General features: G+C 35.6%; 1 protein-coding gene across 1 annotated transcript; it reads right to left on the bottom strand.

Moving 5' to 3' along the window:
- Positions 1-2,060: 2,060 nt before the first annotated feature.
- Positions 2,061-17,131, bottom strand: CCDC59 (coiled-coil domain containing 59). Its single transcript, XM_026499953.4, has 4 exons — positions 16,907-17,131; positions 15,718-16,030; positions 13,538-13,619; positions 2,061-11,005 (listed from the first exon to the last, which is right to left on the bottom strand). Exons 1-4 carry the CDS (start codon positions 17,055-17,057, stop codon positions 10,844-10,846), a joined length of 708 nt encoding a protein of 235 aa, XP_026355738.1. The 5' UTR covers positions 17,058-17,131; the 3' UTR covers positions 2,061-10,843.
- Between the last annotated feature and the right edge of the window lie 36 nt (positions 17,132-17,167).

The following is a 17,167-nucleotide window of genomic DNA, read 5'->3' as shown; positions in this document are numbered from 1 at the left end:
GGGTTTTAATCAGGAAAGGATGCTGTATTTTGTCAAATGCTTTTTCGGCATCGATTGAGAGGATCATATGGTTCCTGAGTCTTTTCTTGTTGATATGATGTATCACGCTGATTGATTTGCGAATATTGAACCACGCTTGCATCCCAGGTATGAATCCCACTTGATCGTGATGGATAATCCTTTTAATGTACTGTTGGATTCTATTAGCAAGTATCTTGTTGAGGATTTTGGCGTCCATATTCATTAGGGAAATCGGTCTGTAATTCTCCTTTTTGATGGGGTCTTTGCCTGGTTTGGGGATCAAGGTAATATTGGCCTCATAAAATGAGTTTGGTAGCTTTCCTTCTGTTTCTATTTTTTGAAATAGCTTTAGGAGAATAGGTATTATTTCTTCTTTGAATGTTTGGTAGAATTCCCCAGGAAAACCGTCTGGGCCTGGAGTTTTGTTATTTGGAAGGTTGTTTATCACTGACTCAATTTCTTCATAATTAATTGGCCTGTTTAAGGAATCAATTTCTTCTGGTTTCAATCTTGGTAGTTTATAGGTTTCCAGGAAGGATTCCATCTCTTCCAGATTGCTTAGTTTATTGGCATATAGCTGTTGATAAAAATTTCTAATAATCCTTCCAATTTCAGTGGTGCTCGTCGTGACCTCTCCTTTTTCGTTCATAATTTTAATAACCTGGGTCCTTTCTCTTTTCTTTTGGATAAGTCTTGCCAGGGGTCTGTCAATTTTATTGATTCTCTCAAAGAACCAGCTTCTAGTCCTGTTGATCTGCTCTACTGTACTTCTGGTTTCTGCTTGATTGATTTCAGCTCTAATTTTGGTCAACTGCTTCCTCGTGCGTGGATTAGGCCTGTCCCTCTGTTGCTGTTCCAGCTTCTTGAGGTGAGAATATAAAAACTGCATTTTAGATTTTTCTATTCTTTTGAGTGAGGCTTGGATGGCTATGTATTTCCCCCTTAGGACTGCCTTTGCAGTATCCCATAGGTTTTGGACTGTTGTATTTTCATTCTCATTGGTCTCCATAAATTGTTTAATTTGATTTTTGATTTCCTGGTTTATCGAGTCATTCCTGAGCAGGATGGTTCTTAGTCTCCAAGTGTTTGAGTTTCTTCCAAATTTTTCCTTGTGGTTGAGTTCCAATTTCAGAGCGTTGTGGTCTGAGAATATGCAGGGGATAATTTCAATCTTTTGGTATCGGTTGAGACCTGTTTTGTGTCCCAGAACATGGTCTATTCTTGAGAATGTTCCATGGGCATTAGAATAGAACGAGTATTCTTTGGTTCTGGGGTGTAGTGTTCTATATATATCTATGAGGTCCAACTCGTCGAGTATGGCATTCAAAGCCTTTGATTCTTTGCTTAGTTTTTGCCAGGGTGTTCTGTCTATTTCTGATAGTGGAGTGTTGAGGTCCCCTACTATTAATGTATTTTTATTTATATGTCTCTTTATTCTGGTTAAGAGTTGGCTTGTGTATCTTGCTGCTCCCCTGTTGGGGGCATATATATTTATAATTGTCATATCCACTTGTTGAATACTTCCCTTAAGAATAATATAGTGCCCTTCTGCATCTCTAACTATAGTCTGTAGTTTAAAATCCAATTTATCTGATATGAGAATTGCTACCCCAGCTTTCTTTTGAGGTCCAAGGGGTTTTTTTTTAAACTCAAAAAGGAATACTTTGCATTATCCATCTGATATATATTTATGATTATAGTTAATATGTCAAAATTTGCCAAATAACTTAACATGAAATGTGGTATGAATTTCTATATGGATATTTTTTATAAAACAGAAATCTGTAAAGAAAATTTCTCCAAAAAGTGTTTAAAGATTAAATACACAGGGGCACCTGGCTGGCTCAGTCAGTTAAGCATCTGACTCCTGGTTTCAGCTCAGGTCCCAATCTTAGGGTAGTAAGATCAAGCCCCACTTTGGGCTCTGGGCTAAGCGTGGAGTCTGCTTAAGTTGCTCTCTCCCTCTGCCCCTTCTGCTTGTTCTCTCTTTCTCTCTCAAACAAATAAATCTTTAAAAAAAAAGATTTAAAAACACAAACTGCATTACATTATTTTTTAATTTAGGGTAGTCATAATCTAAAGTCAGTAACTCAATTAATTAACAGATTATGATGGTTTAACATTATAATAAAATACATTCAACTATAAACATTAGAATACTGACTTATCAGACCATTTAATAATATAAAAATATGTTTATAATATAGTAAGGGAAATATAAAACACTATGCTAGGAAGATGTATACCAATGCATTAAAGTTCATAATTCTACATAGTTTTTGTTTGTTAAAAATCTGCATTTTCATCTGACTCTAATATTTATAAAAATATAATATTCATATACATAAACATTTTTTAAATGTACTGCTATTCAGCTTATTCTTTAGCAAAATACTAAATACTGTACATAAATTTGTTGGCCACCAAATAGCTGAGAGAACATGTTTGTGTGTATATTTGATACTGGAAGATAAGAAAAGACAAGTAAATATAGCTATTCTTTAACTAGAAGTTCTTTGGAAACACACAATAGTTGAACATTTTAAAATATCTTTTATTTTTCATTTTTGTAATTATAAAATGAGTCACTGGCTTAAAAGAAACTTTCATTAAGTAAGTAATGAATGTCATTCCTATTTGGAAACGAGATGCTTGAACAAGTTGGGGTACTAATTTTGAAAATTTTCTACACAAAGAACAAATTTTGAGGAATTTAATTTGGGTAAATACTATTCTATGTATGAAATGTATGAAGCCTGCTTGCAGATCAATTAATTTACCAGTTATGATTAAGAGGTTATATCACAAAGAATGATAATTTCAACTGAAAAGGCAACTATAATAGTATTTATCAGGGGGTTGCTAAGGGGATTAAAGGAGATAATGTGTGAAAAAGTCATAGTATAATGTTGGGCAATATTAATATTACTATTTTTATCATCATATTATGATATTTAGCCAATCATAGGGTTAGATGGAATTGTAGAGTTCATTGGGATTAAATGAGATAAAATTTGTAAATTTCTTAGCATAGAGCCAGGTAATTATAATAACGATTATAATATTAAGTTACTTCTTACATATGTGTCAGATGAATAGTACCTTAATATCTATCTGTTTCTCTAACATTCCTATATCATGACCTCAAATTACTGGTTTGCTATTAATTGGCCTCAAAATACCAACCTATATTTCACATGAAAATACCTGGTAATGCTGTTATGGGAGGGAAAATAATATGTTTAACATTTAGCAAAGTAGTTCTAAAAGTCTAAAATGTCTGAGCTTTTAGCTTATATGGCTATAAAATTTTTTTTAGAAATCTACACTTAAATATGGACTTCAGATGAAATTATATTTTTACCTTGTTAAGTGGTATTATCATTAACCTACTTAAGTCTCTGCAGTTAGGTTTGGAAGGAGATAAAGTTTAATTTATATCCTATGCTTATAATCTCATTTTTTAAGTAACAAAGGTGTCAAAAGTTTTCACGGATAAAAAAATAAGGGTGGAAACAATTCAAATATTGGCAGGTTTTATCTGTGAGAGATCCAGCACTCAAGGGTCACGTGAGGATTTTTTTTATGGTTTCTTAATGGCTATCATTGGCATTATTAATTAAATGGGTTTATATCCTGTGACACAAAAAAATCAGGCATGATTTTCAATTTGACAATGTAAAAATTATTATTAAATATTACTGATACAGAATATAACATGATTCATATCTAAAATATTACAGTCGGATAATTGCAATTGTGGGTAATTGGAAGTGCTTTATATTGACTATGTATACACTTTTTTCTAATGCCTTTTCTAATGCCTTTGATCCTTAAAAAGTATGAAATGATTTATTTATTCACCTAAGTTACCCTATTGTGTATTTATTATTTCAGGTCACTGATTTTTTTACCTACAGTTTTAAAAGGCAAGTCTGGAAAACTTTGGTTTTTTTGTTTGTTTGTTTGTTTTTTCACACAGGCAAAGATTTGACCTGAATTGATATGAGGCTATTTATATTCTTGAGTCATCTCTTAGTTTGAATATTCATCTTACTGCAGCAATTTTAATATTTTAATATGCTGCTTGAGACCCTGCTGTGACTGTTATGTAAATATGTGGTGTTTGTGCTGAATTACATATTAAAATTCAAAACATTCTGAATCTGAAACACTCTTAGACCGAAGGGTTTTGGAAAATAAGTTATGAACCTATATTATCACACTCATTTTACAGATAGGTAAATTGGGGCACAGAGATGGTAAGCCATTTGCAGTCACACAGCTTGTAAATAGAGAGATGTGATTAATCTCCATATAAACATTTAATTGGTTTTAAATGCTTTTTCCATCCTTTCTTTTTCACTGATTCCAAAATCTCAAACATGGCATGTTAGATGGACACCTGTAGACAGGAATGTCATTTTAAAAGGAAGATGAATTTAAGAGGGGGAGGGAATCAGGAAAGCTTACTGCTTTCAGTGTTGCTAGCAAATGCCTCACTTTGTATTCTATGGAGATCATATTGGTCAACCCAGATGAGTTCAAGACCGGGATGTTAATTTATTTGAATGTGTATGTGTCATGGTTACTGCAAAGGGTGCCAACTGCTGTGCCAGCATGTACTGTCAAAAAAAAAAAAAGAGAGAGAGAGAGAGAGACCACTGTGAATGACTATATAATAATCAGTCTGAAATGTGGAATTACAGAGCAAGCAAAGTTTTCAAAGGGCTTAAATACATCTGTCTTGATTGAAATTTCACAGATGGAATTTCTAGAGTTATCCACATAGCAGCTTGGGGTGAATGTTAGGAAATGGAGTTTTTGTTTAAGCTCAGAAACCAAATTGTTGTGTGACCTTGAATAATTCAGTATTCTACTTCATATGTTCTCATTTCTAAATTACATTTAGAATTCTGTTTTGATGAAATCTAGATGAAATAAATGTACCTGAGTGCAGTTAATTGAGCCATCTTTAGAAAGGCCTAGAAGTAGTATTTATTACTATTTCAGTGTTTAATCCTGAAGTAGTATCAGGAGCCAAGCTCCGAATTTGTCATCTGCAGTGTGTCCCAAGGTAGAACATTTAAACTAGCTCTCCTATTCTGTAATAACTTTTTTGAAAGTGGCAAAACAATAATAATTTGTAATCACAACTTTAAATATAGACTCCATTCTTAATCAAATTGTAAATGTGTAAGTTAATAATTCAAGCATTTTTGTCCCTTTCACACTCTACATTAATCATTAATGTTTCCCAGTTTTAGTTATTCCTGGGACAGCAAGATACTGCAAGCTCATGAACTATTTCAATTAATAGCAAAGAACAATTCTTTCCTTTTATACCAGATTAGTGGTTTCTGATTTCCAGAATACTACACATTCCGTTACTGCTAAAACCTCTATGTACACTCAAGAGTTGTCATCATGACTTGTGTGATGGCTCACTTATTAAGTCACCAATGCAAAAGCATTTCTTTAAAATCAAAGAATGTGGATAAGCCTTTAGAGCTGATAACAGAGTATATGCCCTGTGAAGAATATATAAATGTTGAGAATTATAAATTATGGTAATCCATGCTGCAGAATACATCTCAAAAAAATTTTTAAAGGGCTAAGCATGAATTGTTGTAAATTGTAACCTCTCTCCTCTCATTAAAAATTAGATTTTTAGGGGGCACCTGGCTGACTCATTTGGTAGAGCATGCAACTCTTGATCTCAGCGTTGTGAGTTCAAGCCCCAAATTGGCCAGAGAGCTTACTTAAAAAACTAAGATTTTAAAAATTAATTTGTCAATAAAGCATACAAAAATAAAATTTGTTCGGAAATAGAGGTGAGGACGTAATGGATGAATTTAGCAGTTTTTAAGTTAAGGGAAACAGTTATTGTGAATATTTACAATTTAAGATGATACATTTGATACTATGCCAAATTATACATACATTGGAACAAAAGAAATCCAAATTACTTTTCTCAATATGAACACACAAAATGTAAGTCACAAAAATACGCTGTTTTTAAATGAATTCAGATTTTAATCTACATTTAAAACATTTATGTTCATGATGATCATTCTCTATTGCTTTTAGCCCCTGAAATTGAGTTGTAACAAAGGCTGTCCCCACCCAGTCCCCATGACCTGTGTGGATTTTGACTAGGTAAACTGGCCTCCACAGAGAATCACAGAAAGGGTTTCACAAACCCCATGTAGATATGGCCATCGAGGACTACAGCAATCACTGATTGCCTGTGCATAACTGGGAATTACAAAGCATAATTCCATAGTAGCACGCAGACTTTCCGTGTCATAAAAAGAGAAGTTCTCGTAGACGCAACCATTTTTGCATTTAAAGCTACTGGCGGGATGCCTGGGTGGCACAGCGGTTAAGCGTCTGCCTTCGGCTCAGGGCGTGATCCCGGCGTTATGGGATCGAGCCCCACATCAGGCTCCTCCACTAGGAGCCTGCTTCTTCCTCTCCCACTCCCCCTGTTTGTGTTCCCTCTCTTGCTGGCTGTCTCTATCTCTGTCGAATAAATAAATAAAATCTTCAAAAAAAAAAATTAAAATAAAGCTACTAGAAACCCACAGGCTAATTGTAACCATGTATTTTGAACATACCAAGAACTGAACATGGTTAAACTCAACTATGCTGACAGAAAACAATCTGTTTTGGGTTATTTGGGTTAAATATTTGGGTTAAATCACCAAAAGAATACCAAAAAAATAAGTACAAAAAGAGAAAGGTTTAAAAAAGATTCATTGTGCTGTCTTGTTTTCTCAGTCTCAGGCATGGGCTTCACATCCATTGTCACCTTTGGTTCAGACTGCATTTTGAAATTGTCTGCTTCTAGAGACTTTTCTGACTTAGCCTCATTTTAAGGTTTCATGTGAGTGAAAATCCACTGATGTGGGTTGGTAGTTTGTTTGCAAGATGACACATGAACCCATAGAAGGAATAGAAATGGTGTCCCAGAAATGTTGTATAGCATTTTCATGATGATATGTGTTATGGGTTGCATTGTGTCCCCCCAGAAAAGATACATTGGTTCTAACCCTCAGGACCTCAGAATGTGGCCTTATTCGGAGATAGGGTCTTCATAGAGGTAATCAAGGTAAAAATGAGATAATTGGGGTGAATCCTAATACAATATAATCAGTGTTCTTATAAAAAAGGGACATTAGGACACAGAGACACGCACACAGAGAGAACAGCATGTGAAGATTGGAGTTATGCTGCCATAAGCCAGGGAACTACCAGAGCTAGAAGAGAGACTTGGAACAGATCTTTCCCTAGTGGCTTCAGAGGACGTATGACCCTTCAACACCGTGATTTCAGACTTATAGCTCCATCTCTCTGATGGCCAATTTTGACTTTCAGAAGGTTGGTGTAGCTGCTGTGAGTCAAGTGTAGACTGCTTAAATTGAGAAAATGATGTCTGGAGGTTTGGTGGGGAGAGACCTCAACTTAGAGGCATCTCATAGAGCTGGGGTGGTAAAAACTGCTCATTTGACATGTAGCACCACAAGGGCATCACCATTGGCTCTTGGTCTGTTTCCTTGTGAGTTTTGAGATGCCTCCACTAAGTCATCGATATCTTTCTCACCATTAGTCAACATATCTGAGGTCATAAAACCATCAGGTTTCATAGCATTTCTAAATCACAATACAATTCTAAAAGCATATCTACTACCGTTTTATCTTCTTTTGCCATAGCACAGGCTTCAGTCAGAGCTATTGCTTCTGCTACCTGGGAAGATCAAGTATTATGTAATGGAGCTGCTTTAATGACTGTATTTTCAGTAGACACAATAACAGTGGATGCCTTTGTCATTTTTAAAATAAAATCCATCTATAAACTATATTAAATCAAGTGGCAGGTGGGGGGAGATGAATGGAGTCCAAAGGTACAAACTTCCGGTTATAAAATAAGTCATGCGGGTATAGAAATCTGTATTGCATACAAGTCTTCTGCCTTGAAGTTTAAGAGCAGCAAATATTGATACAGTCAATGTGTAGCATAGCTGTATTTTTTCTACCATTAAATCCTAAATGAGGTTGCTTTCTAGTGTCGCTGCAGCGTCTGCTGAGGTCCGTGATGTTCATACATTAGATTAAATATAGTTTAAGGTCAAGCTGCAGTGGCCTGCACCTGCTGCCTGCACTTGCCAATGCTTTTAATACCAGCACAGCCAGGGTTGCTCACTGAGCCTCATCTTGGCTGGTATCAGTGGGGGCCACCCAGGTCAGGCTATGGGTGAGCCCACTCCCACATTCTGTGCCTTTGCTGAAGCCTGTGTCTCCACCACTCCCACTCCCCACCCTGCTTCTCTGTTGAGCCCTGTACACTACTGGTTAAGGCTCAATATTGCACCCTGCCTCTGTAGAAATAACCAATTTTCTGTAGACGAAGCTACCCTGAACTTCAGATCAAAATCCCATGTGCTTAGGATTAAAGTATCTTGGTAAAATGGCAGCAATTAAAAGCCTACTGCATATTTATAAAAATCGAATTAATGGCCCAGTACAATCTCCTACAAATTGCAAAGATCAAAACTCCCTGTGTATGTATTTAAGTCTGAGCTCTAAAACTATAAGCTCTGGCCACCCAAGGCTTCTACACTTGTATACCATGTTCCCTTGTTTCATTCTTATTTCTTGATGTACTGACCCAGGCGGCACAAATTGGCTTTAGATGTTACGTTCCCCCAAATATGGGCCCTTCCCTTGGTCTGTCTCCAGTCCCACCTTCCTTCTACCCTTCATCAATACTGCCTGTTCTTTACAATTTTGGTATAAGATTACTAACCAAGAGTATATGCACTGTGCAGGTAGGCCAGGTGTTCTCCCCAAATTATCATTTAGGTAAGTCACTACCTTGCTGGGCAGAAAAATTAAGAACAGCAAGGAGACCATGAGTGTTACAGTGAGGGTGCCTCTTCCACAGGGAAAACATCAGCAATGAATAGGAAGTGTTAGCCCCCACCCATAATAACATACATGGAACTATTATTAAGACTTTTAAATAAACTTTTAAACATATCCCAGCCTTTCTTCCCTTTGTCTTTTCCTCATGCTGTCTTCACTTCTCAACCTTAAAGGCTTTTCCCCATCCATGATGTTATCCCTAATGTCTACAAAAACATGAAATTTCTCAGAAAACTGAGTACCTTGTCCAGTGCTTTGCAAAATGTGTCCTGAGGACCATCCACCACAGAATCACGAGTGGTTTGTTAAAACATGTTACTGAGCCCATCAATGCTATCTAAATCTTGGAAATAGGACGCTTGCAAGAAGTTCTGTGTGATTCCCGAGTGCAATGAAGTCTAAACCTTTTTTTTTTTTTTTGTACCTGATCGTAACAGATTATTTTTGTCCTATGATGTTATTACTTAGCATTTATTGGTTAAGTTGCTTGGAGGAAGTTCTTTTGTAAGACTAATTCCTTAACATAGACCTTGCACATACAGTAGCTGCTCAACATTTTTAAAATGAACTCAACTAATTTTTACTCACCTCTCAAAAGGACTAGATCTCTTGTCTTATCCTATCCTGATAAAGTGTCTCCCTTGACTTATCCTGATAAAATGTCTAGGAGTAAAAGAAAAACACATGCTATAGAGCAATTAATTAAAAAATTTTACTGTTTCACAATGTATTCTTTTTACTGATGTGGCCACATTTAGGCTTTTTGAGTTGGCTCGTTTTAAAGGCAACATAATGTATTGCAAATTCCTAAGCATGTTTTTCTACATAATAAAGAGTTCCTCTTCTTTAGTAAGTTGTTTCCTCAGCACCTCCTATTGTACTTTTATTTTTTTATAGTTTCTGGGTTTTATTTTATTTTTTTAAAAAGTTTTTTATTATGTTAGTCACCATACAGTATATCCTTAGTTTTTGATGTAATATTCCATGGCTCATTATTTGCCTATTGTACTTTTAAATGCAAAGTGATCAGTAGAGCGCCAGGGCTCCCTAAAACCTTAACGCAGTAGCAGGCTGCATCTACTACCATTTATAAAACTTTACAACGTTTTACAAATATTATTGTATGGTCCTTTTGTTTTTAATGATGATAAGCAAGCCCTTTTCATTTTGTAGTGATTGCAAGGAGACTGAAAGCAATATCCCTGTCTTCTCCCTCAGCTCACAAAGGTACCAAGGGAGACAACACTGCTAATGTCCGGTGACAACATTCTTCCATGATAGGGTCCCACAGAATCTGAAAAGCTTAATTCTTGCTGAGACACTGCTCAGTTTCCATCATCATTCAAGATTTGACACCAACAAGCTATGTGCTTCCACTTGGGAGAATGTCTGTAAATACCAAACGAAATTCTTATACCAAACTCTACTTTATGAAGACCATGGGGTAATATGGTGGGGGTACAAGGTAGCTTCAGCACCCATCCAGCTCTCAGGCTTCTGAATTTAAAACTGTAACAGCTGAGTACTAAATGTAAACATTTCATTGAAATGATCCATTGAAAGCCATGCTCCGTTATTTTCAAAACATTTTACTCATCTGAATTTCATATGGTACAAAAATATTACATGCTTAAACATGTTCAAATAGAAAGTTCTTTCAGTTCTTTGGGCCACCTTCCTTCAAAGGCAAATAAATAAGAAATAAATCATACTATGTAGAGCATACATAAAAAATTTTCTTTCAGAAGAATAAAAATATTTGGACATTTTATATTTAGTACAGCTTTCCAATCTATTTTATTTTAACAAATTTCGTTAACTGTTAAGAGGTATAGTACATATACAAAAGAACTCAGGGCAGATATTTTAACCCTTAATTAAAAACATGTCTGATTTAATTTTTTTCTTGTATTTTTTTAAGAAGATACTCCATTTGTAAGTTCAAGTTTGGTTGGCCCTTTTTAGTCTTTTTGCTCAATATTTTGAATGTTTCCATTTTCTTCTTTTTATAGAGCCTTTGAGCTTCTTCTCTCTCTTGTTTTCTCTTCTCAAATTCCTAAAATTATTAACATACGTAATTTCCGTTAGTAACAAACAATAGACATATTTCAGTAATTGTGTTGAAATACCTATCACCATGCAAATCCTTTAGGCTTGTCTTATATTTTGCAAAATGGGAGGGGTTACCTGTCACCAAAGTAGTGTACCCTCTTTGCCTTTACACTACAATGCATGCTATAACATAGAATAATGTAAACTTGGGGGCGCCTGGGTGGCGCAGTCGTTAAGCGTCTGCCTTTGGCTCAGGGCGTGATCCCGGCGTTATGGGATCGAGCCCCACATCAGGCTTCTCTGCTGGGAGCCTGCTTCTTTCTCTCCCACTCCCCCTGCTTGTGTTCCCTCTCTCGCTGGCTGTCTCTCTCTGTCAAATAAATAAATAAAATCTTAAAAAATAAAAATAAAAAAAAAAAGAAGAATGTAAACTTATTACAAATTTTTAATTCTTTGGGTACAACTAAAATTAGAGCACAGAGGAAAGAAGGCATATTTATATAAGATTTCATCATTTAATTAGATCTGCTAGAGTTAGAAGAGACTTTAGAGATTACCTACTCCATATAATACAAAAATCTTCACTTCCAGAATATCTGGTATTCTTTTTAATTTGCCATCTGACAGATTTAATTCAGGAAATATTTACTGACTATACACTAGGCAAAACACTGCTAGGCATTATGATTTTTATTAAGAATTATCACGCTCATTTGATTTGCTAAGATAAAGACGCAAATTCATTTGAGCATAAGAAAAATAATTCAAATTTATATGTAAACCTGAAAAGCAGTACTTGAAATGCAGAACATTTTACTAAATTAAATGCAAAACTTAAATGAAAGTTCTTAAATAATGCAGTATGTACACAGTTTCGCAATTTCCCTGGTAACATATACAGCCCCCAAATGACACAGCTTGTATTTGCATGATAACATAATTATCTTAGTGCTTTCCCATCAGAGCATATTCCATTCTTGTAAAACTTTCATGCTAGGCTATTATCTTTATCTAACAGATGAGAAGCTGATTCTCAATGATACTGAAAGTGACTTGCCCCAAATCCCAAATACCTGGTAGAGCCAAGTCTCATATCTAGATTTTGTGAATTCAAAGCCTGATTAGCACTCTTTATGAATAGTACTTCATTTATTTTAATAAGCACAAAAGATCTGGAACTTATTTGCGAATATAGGTATATACGGTCTAGTTTACCTCTATGGAGTTTCTCCAAACACAGTAAAAAAAAAAATTAAACAGTCTTACCATCTATTATGGGTGTTTCTTTGATTTCTTGTGGTTGGGTATTAGCTTTTATACTGACATTCGATATCTGTAAATTCTAAGAAACTGTCAATTTTCATGACTACAAAGCCCTAGTATTTATAACGAAAACTTTAAAAGGATACTAAATGTTTTATAGTATAATGGTCCTTACCTTATCTATTTACTACATTTATACTATTTACAAAGGTGGCAAATATCAGATGGTTGGTTAGAAAAGAGTATAATGTAAAAAGCTATGAAACAAATGTCTAGTACTTACTTAGAGAAATGTTTCTGCTTCACCCTACCAGTTCAAGCATAGAGAATTTTAGATGTTAAACGTCCAGATTTCTTATACAAATTCTAAAGCTTAGACATAAATTATGTCAGTGCCATCTTTAAAGTAGTTTTTTTTTTTTTTTTTTAAAGATTTTATTTATTTATTCAACAGAGAGAGAGAGACAGCCAGCGAGAGAGGGAACACAAGCAGGGGGAGTGGGAGAGGAAGAAGCAGGCTCATAGCAGAAGAGCCTGATGTGGGGCTCGATCCCATAAAGCCGGGATCACGCCCTGAGCCGAAGGCAGACGCTTAACCGCTGTGCCACCCAGGCGCCCCTTTAAAGTAGTTTTTGATTGGTGTGCTATCCTTTTTAAAGTGACAGATCAATACTCCTTCAATACAAAAAATAAAAACCACAGAATAAACAAAATTTTGTTGAAGCTGTGGATAATTTTATTGTACTCATTTGAAAAAGACATGTAATTTTGGGTTTCTGAATAATAAAAAGTGGTAATTTTTTGCTAAGTTAATCTAGGAAGCTTTTTAATAAGCAAGAACAACTCTAGAGAAAAATATTCTAATGCCTCCCTCTGGTTTTTACTTACTTCAATGTAAAATTATGATAATCATCTACACTTTTCTTAGATCAGTAGGTCTCAAATTTTATTATACTAAGAATTTCTTGAGGCACTTGTTAAAAGTGCGACTTCTTGGACCATACTCTTGAAAAACGTCCCATATGCTCATAACCTATGAGCAGTGTCTTTAAAATCCTATTCTTGACCAACTAGTATCTCTTCTCAAAGATAATATAAATGATCAAGGAATTTGACTGTTGAAATTCTCCAGCTCTGCTCAAACTACTCATTTATTCAGCAACTATTTACAGAGGACATACTATATGCACATATTAAGAAACACAGCTTTATACACATCTACATTTAGAATAAATTTTAAAAAAAAGGATCTAAGAATTTTAAAAGATCTTACTTGTTTCTTAGCAGCACGCTCAGCCTGTACTTGTTCATATTCTTCCTGTGCTTTTTGATTTGATGTTTTCTTTTTATTTTTCCTTGAAATAGTAATAGAGTTTTTTAAGATAAAGATATGTAAGTCAAAGGATTAAAAGTGACGTAACCAAAATTATGACGCTGATGCAAATTAATAGAGCAAGGAAGACTGGTTGGCAGAAAGAGAACAGAATCTTATCAGTAAAATGTCCAAATAACATGCTAAAAATAGAGTTATAGCTTTCAAGATATCATTAAAAAATGGTAAATGGAGACTCTTGGAGAAATATTTCAACCAGGGACAATAGAGAAAGCTTTGAAAGATCCTAAAATGTTGACAAACAAACAGGAAACCAGCACAATGGCAGAAATGACAGACTGAAAAAGGCATTAAATTGAAGGATGTGATAGAAGTTATGGATGACATGAACTTTAATCCCAAAGTGCTTTGATCATCTCTAATTCATCTACTCAGTCGTGAATGACCACACCTTGAAGGTAGTCCCCATTTAAAACTGTTCTATCTTGGAAGTACTTCTCACCTCTCTGATGTCTCTAGACACTTAGACTCAGATTCCATCCATTTCCTCAAGCTATCTGATTTAGTAATTAATCTTCCTTTTCCCAGTCTCAATTTTTCACTACGCCAACTCACAACCACAATAAAACATATTTCAGCAGCTGCTTTCTTAACAAATGCATAAATTACTCATCACCAGACTCTATGTACTCTTCTATCAGTCTTTTCTTTGTCCTTTCACAGCCAAGTACTTAGAAAGAATAGTGAATAGACTACAATAATCACTTCACCCTCCTTTTTTTTTTCCTTCACATTCACTCCTTAACTCTTTTCAATCTGGTGTTTGCTCTCTAAAATGAAACAGTTCTTGCCAAAACGGTGATGACCTTCTCACCAAATATGAAGATTGAGTCAATGGGCACTATTCAGTCTCATTTAACTGGCCATTCACTACTTTTGAAAATTTCACTCCCTTAGTTCTATTAACATTTTTTTTCTCCTGATCATTTTTTTCTTCCTTGCTCTAGGCTTTTCTCCAAGTGTTTCTCTCTTCTTGGTCTCCATTCTTTGGACAGTCATATCCATGACCATAGCTTCAGACGCCACATGGATGCAAGGTCAAAATCTTAGTAAGGGTTATCTATTAAAATCTCTCCAAAATCACCGTCCCAAGTAACAACTGGATTTTCTGCTGGTTTAGGTTTCAATAGTTTTTTAACTTGAGAGATGTGTAGAGAAAGCTTTATAAATTAGCTCTTATAAAACTGGAGTGCTATACAGTTGTGCCATTTGTTTTTCAATTGTGACCAAGTCTATGTCCTCTGGAAAAAAATCCAGAATAGTATTAACAGCAGCAGTTAACATCCATGAAGCACTTCCTACATACCATACGCCTTTTTAAGCACCTTATATAAGTGAACTCACTTCCCAACATCATGAGATGGGTCAGATATACCATGGGGTCTATATGAATAATCCATTCTAGAATTGTACAACACGGCAGCTCTGAATTACATACTTATTATTACCACTTCCATTTCAGAGAAGAAAACACCAGGCACCAATATGTGTCTAGCCCCAGAGTCTGATATTAACCACTACACTGTAATACCTCTTAAAAGTTATTTTTTTTTTAACATGTATTAATAACAGGAGTTAACCACAGTCCAAAAAAGTTAAATATACTCAAGAGGCTGAAATCCAAAACCCAGATCTTTTCATTCCAATTTCATTACTTCTTTCATTAACCTAAACTAGCCTAACACAGTCATTTAGGCTAAAAGGAAGCTTCCCTGAAAATATTTTCACATAATCCACTGTGATTTCTATAATACCTTAAATAAGAAAAATTGCAATTCCATAAGCTGTCCTATAATCTCTTTCATCAAACACTACTTATATCTACAATAAAGGATTTGAGTTGGTTAAGCATCTGACTCTTGATTTAAACTCAAGTCATGATCTCATGGTCTTGAGACTGAGCCCCATTTTGGGCTCTGCACTCAGCAGGGAGTCTGCTTGAGATTCTATCTCCCTCTCCCTCTGCCCCTCCTCCCTTTCACTCTCACTTTCTAAAATAAATAAATAAAATTTTAAAACAGTTTTTAAAATAAAGGATTTGAAAAGAAGATAATACATACTTTATTCCTATACTACATTGTTCTGCTGACTGAGGTTGCTCAAAACTACAATGTTCTTCTGACAAAGCTTGGTCGATGTCACATTGCTCCTTTGGCAAAGGCTGATCAGCTAGTTCTTTTGACAAAGGCTGTTCAACTTTCCTAAGTGGCTTCCTGAGTCTTTTCTCTTCAGCTAAGTAAAGATGTTTCAGATGCTCAGGGTATCGATCTGTGAACTGGGATTCCTGTAAGGTTTGAGCCTTCTTTTCCCTCCATAGCAATTTCTTGTAATTTTGCTGAATCTTCAGTTTTCTTCGGAATGCAAACCCTTGTCCTATTGAAGAATATCAGTCATAAATTACTTTCTCAGAAAATAAACTGCATGAAAAACATAGCTGCTAATTTAAAATGGAAAACTTTTTACATCATCACATTCAGAAGCTAGAATTACACTAATTTGCTCTAAAAGATCATTTCAAGAAAACAAGTTTAAGGGAATGAAATGAATAGTATGTTGGTCCTTTGCAAAAAGACCTGGATAACATCAGTCATGCATGCTCAGTGATAATCCCAGAGGAGAAAATGACTACTGTTGCACGACTTCAATTTACTGTACCCAAAATCAAAACAAATTCTTTAATTCATCTAAAACAGTTAATCTGGGTCTTCAATACTTAAAAATAACCGCTCACATAAATTACTTTACCTTACAGAAACACTATATGACTTATTTTCTAAAGTAATTCCTACAAGAGAGATGCTGTATGATTTTCTGTACAGCTAGCAGTTATGAGAAAGCGGAACTTAATTTAAAACTTATACATTCCAAATGGAATTTGAGGAAACCTGCTGACAGCAAGACAAATAAAATCACAAACCAAGCGAAGCAAAGGAAAATCAGTAAGAAAAGACTGGAAAGTTCTGGACCCACAGATGCTCTGCTTACGGTGTCACAAGAAAACTGTAGAGAAAATTCTGATCAAGAATGGGGTTAAGTCGGGTGAGACGCTTAAAGAATTAGTTAGCAACACTGACTCGTCTTCCCAGTCACAGTTCTGGGAGCCCCACGGCTTCTGGGTTTAAGAATGGGTTCCTCTGCTCCAAGGGGGGGCCGGGTCTGGTTCCTAAATCCTTCTTCCCTGCTTCAGCGGGTAGCCTATCCTAAATTTCGCAGGCCTAAAGATTTGTAAAAGGCTGTCTTCTTACATACCCTCGCGAACGCTCCCCACGAAGGCGTGAGGATGATTAGGTCGCCACTTCCTCTGCTTCACGTTATTCTTAAATCCGACGGAAGAAACTCCTTGGCTACGCGATTCCAAATCCCCTGCCGACCAGCCTGCTATCGGCCTCACCGGCGCCATGGCACACCAACCAAGTCGCCAGAAAAACGCAACGGACGCTGTTAAAATATGTCATGAGACAAATGCAATCAATCACCCAACTAGAGTCCAGATCGGAGTTCTATTCATCC

This window comes from Ursus arctos, unplaced genomic scaffold, assembly GCF_023065955.2.
Source record: "Ursus arctos isolate Adak ecotype North America unplaced genomic scaffold, UrsArc2.0 scaffold_21, whole genome shotgun sequence".
NCBI classification, from domain to species: domain Eukaryota; kingdom Metazoa; phylum Chordata; class Mammalia; order Carnivora; family Ursidae; genus Ursus; species Ursus arctos.
The sequence above is the reverse complement of the archived record's forward strand: the minus strand, read 5'-3'. Positions and strand labels throughout refer to the sequence as shown.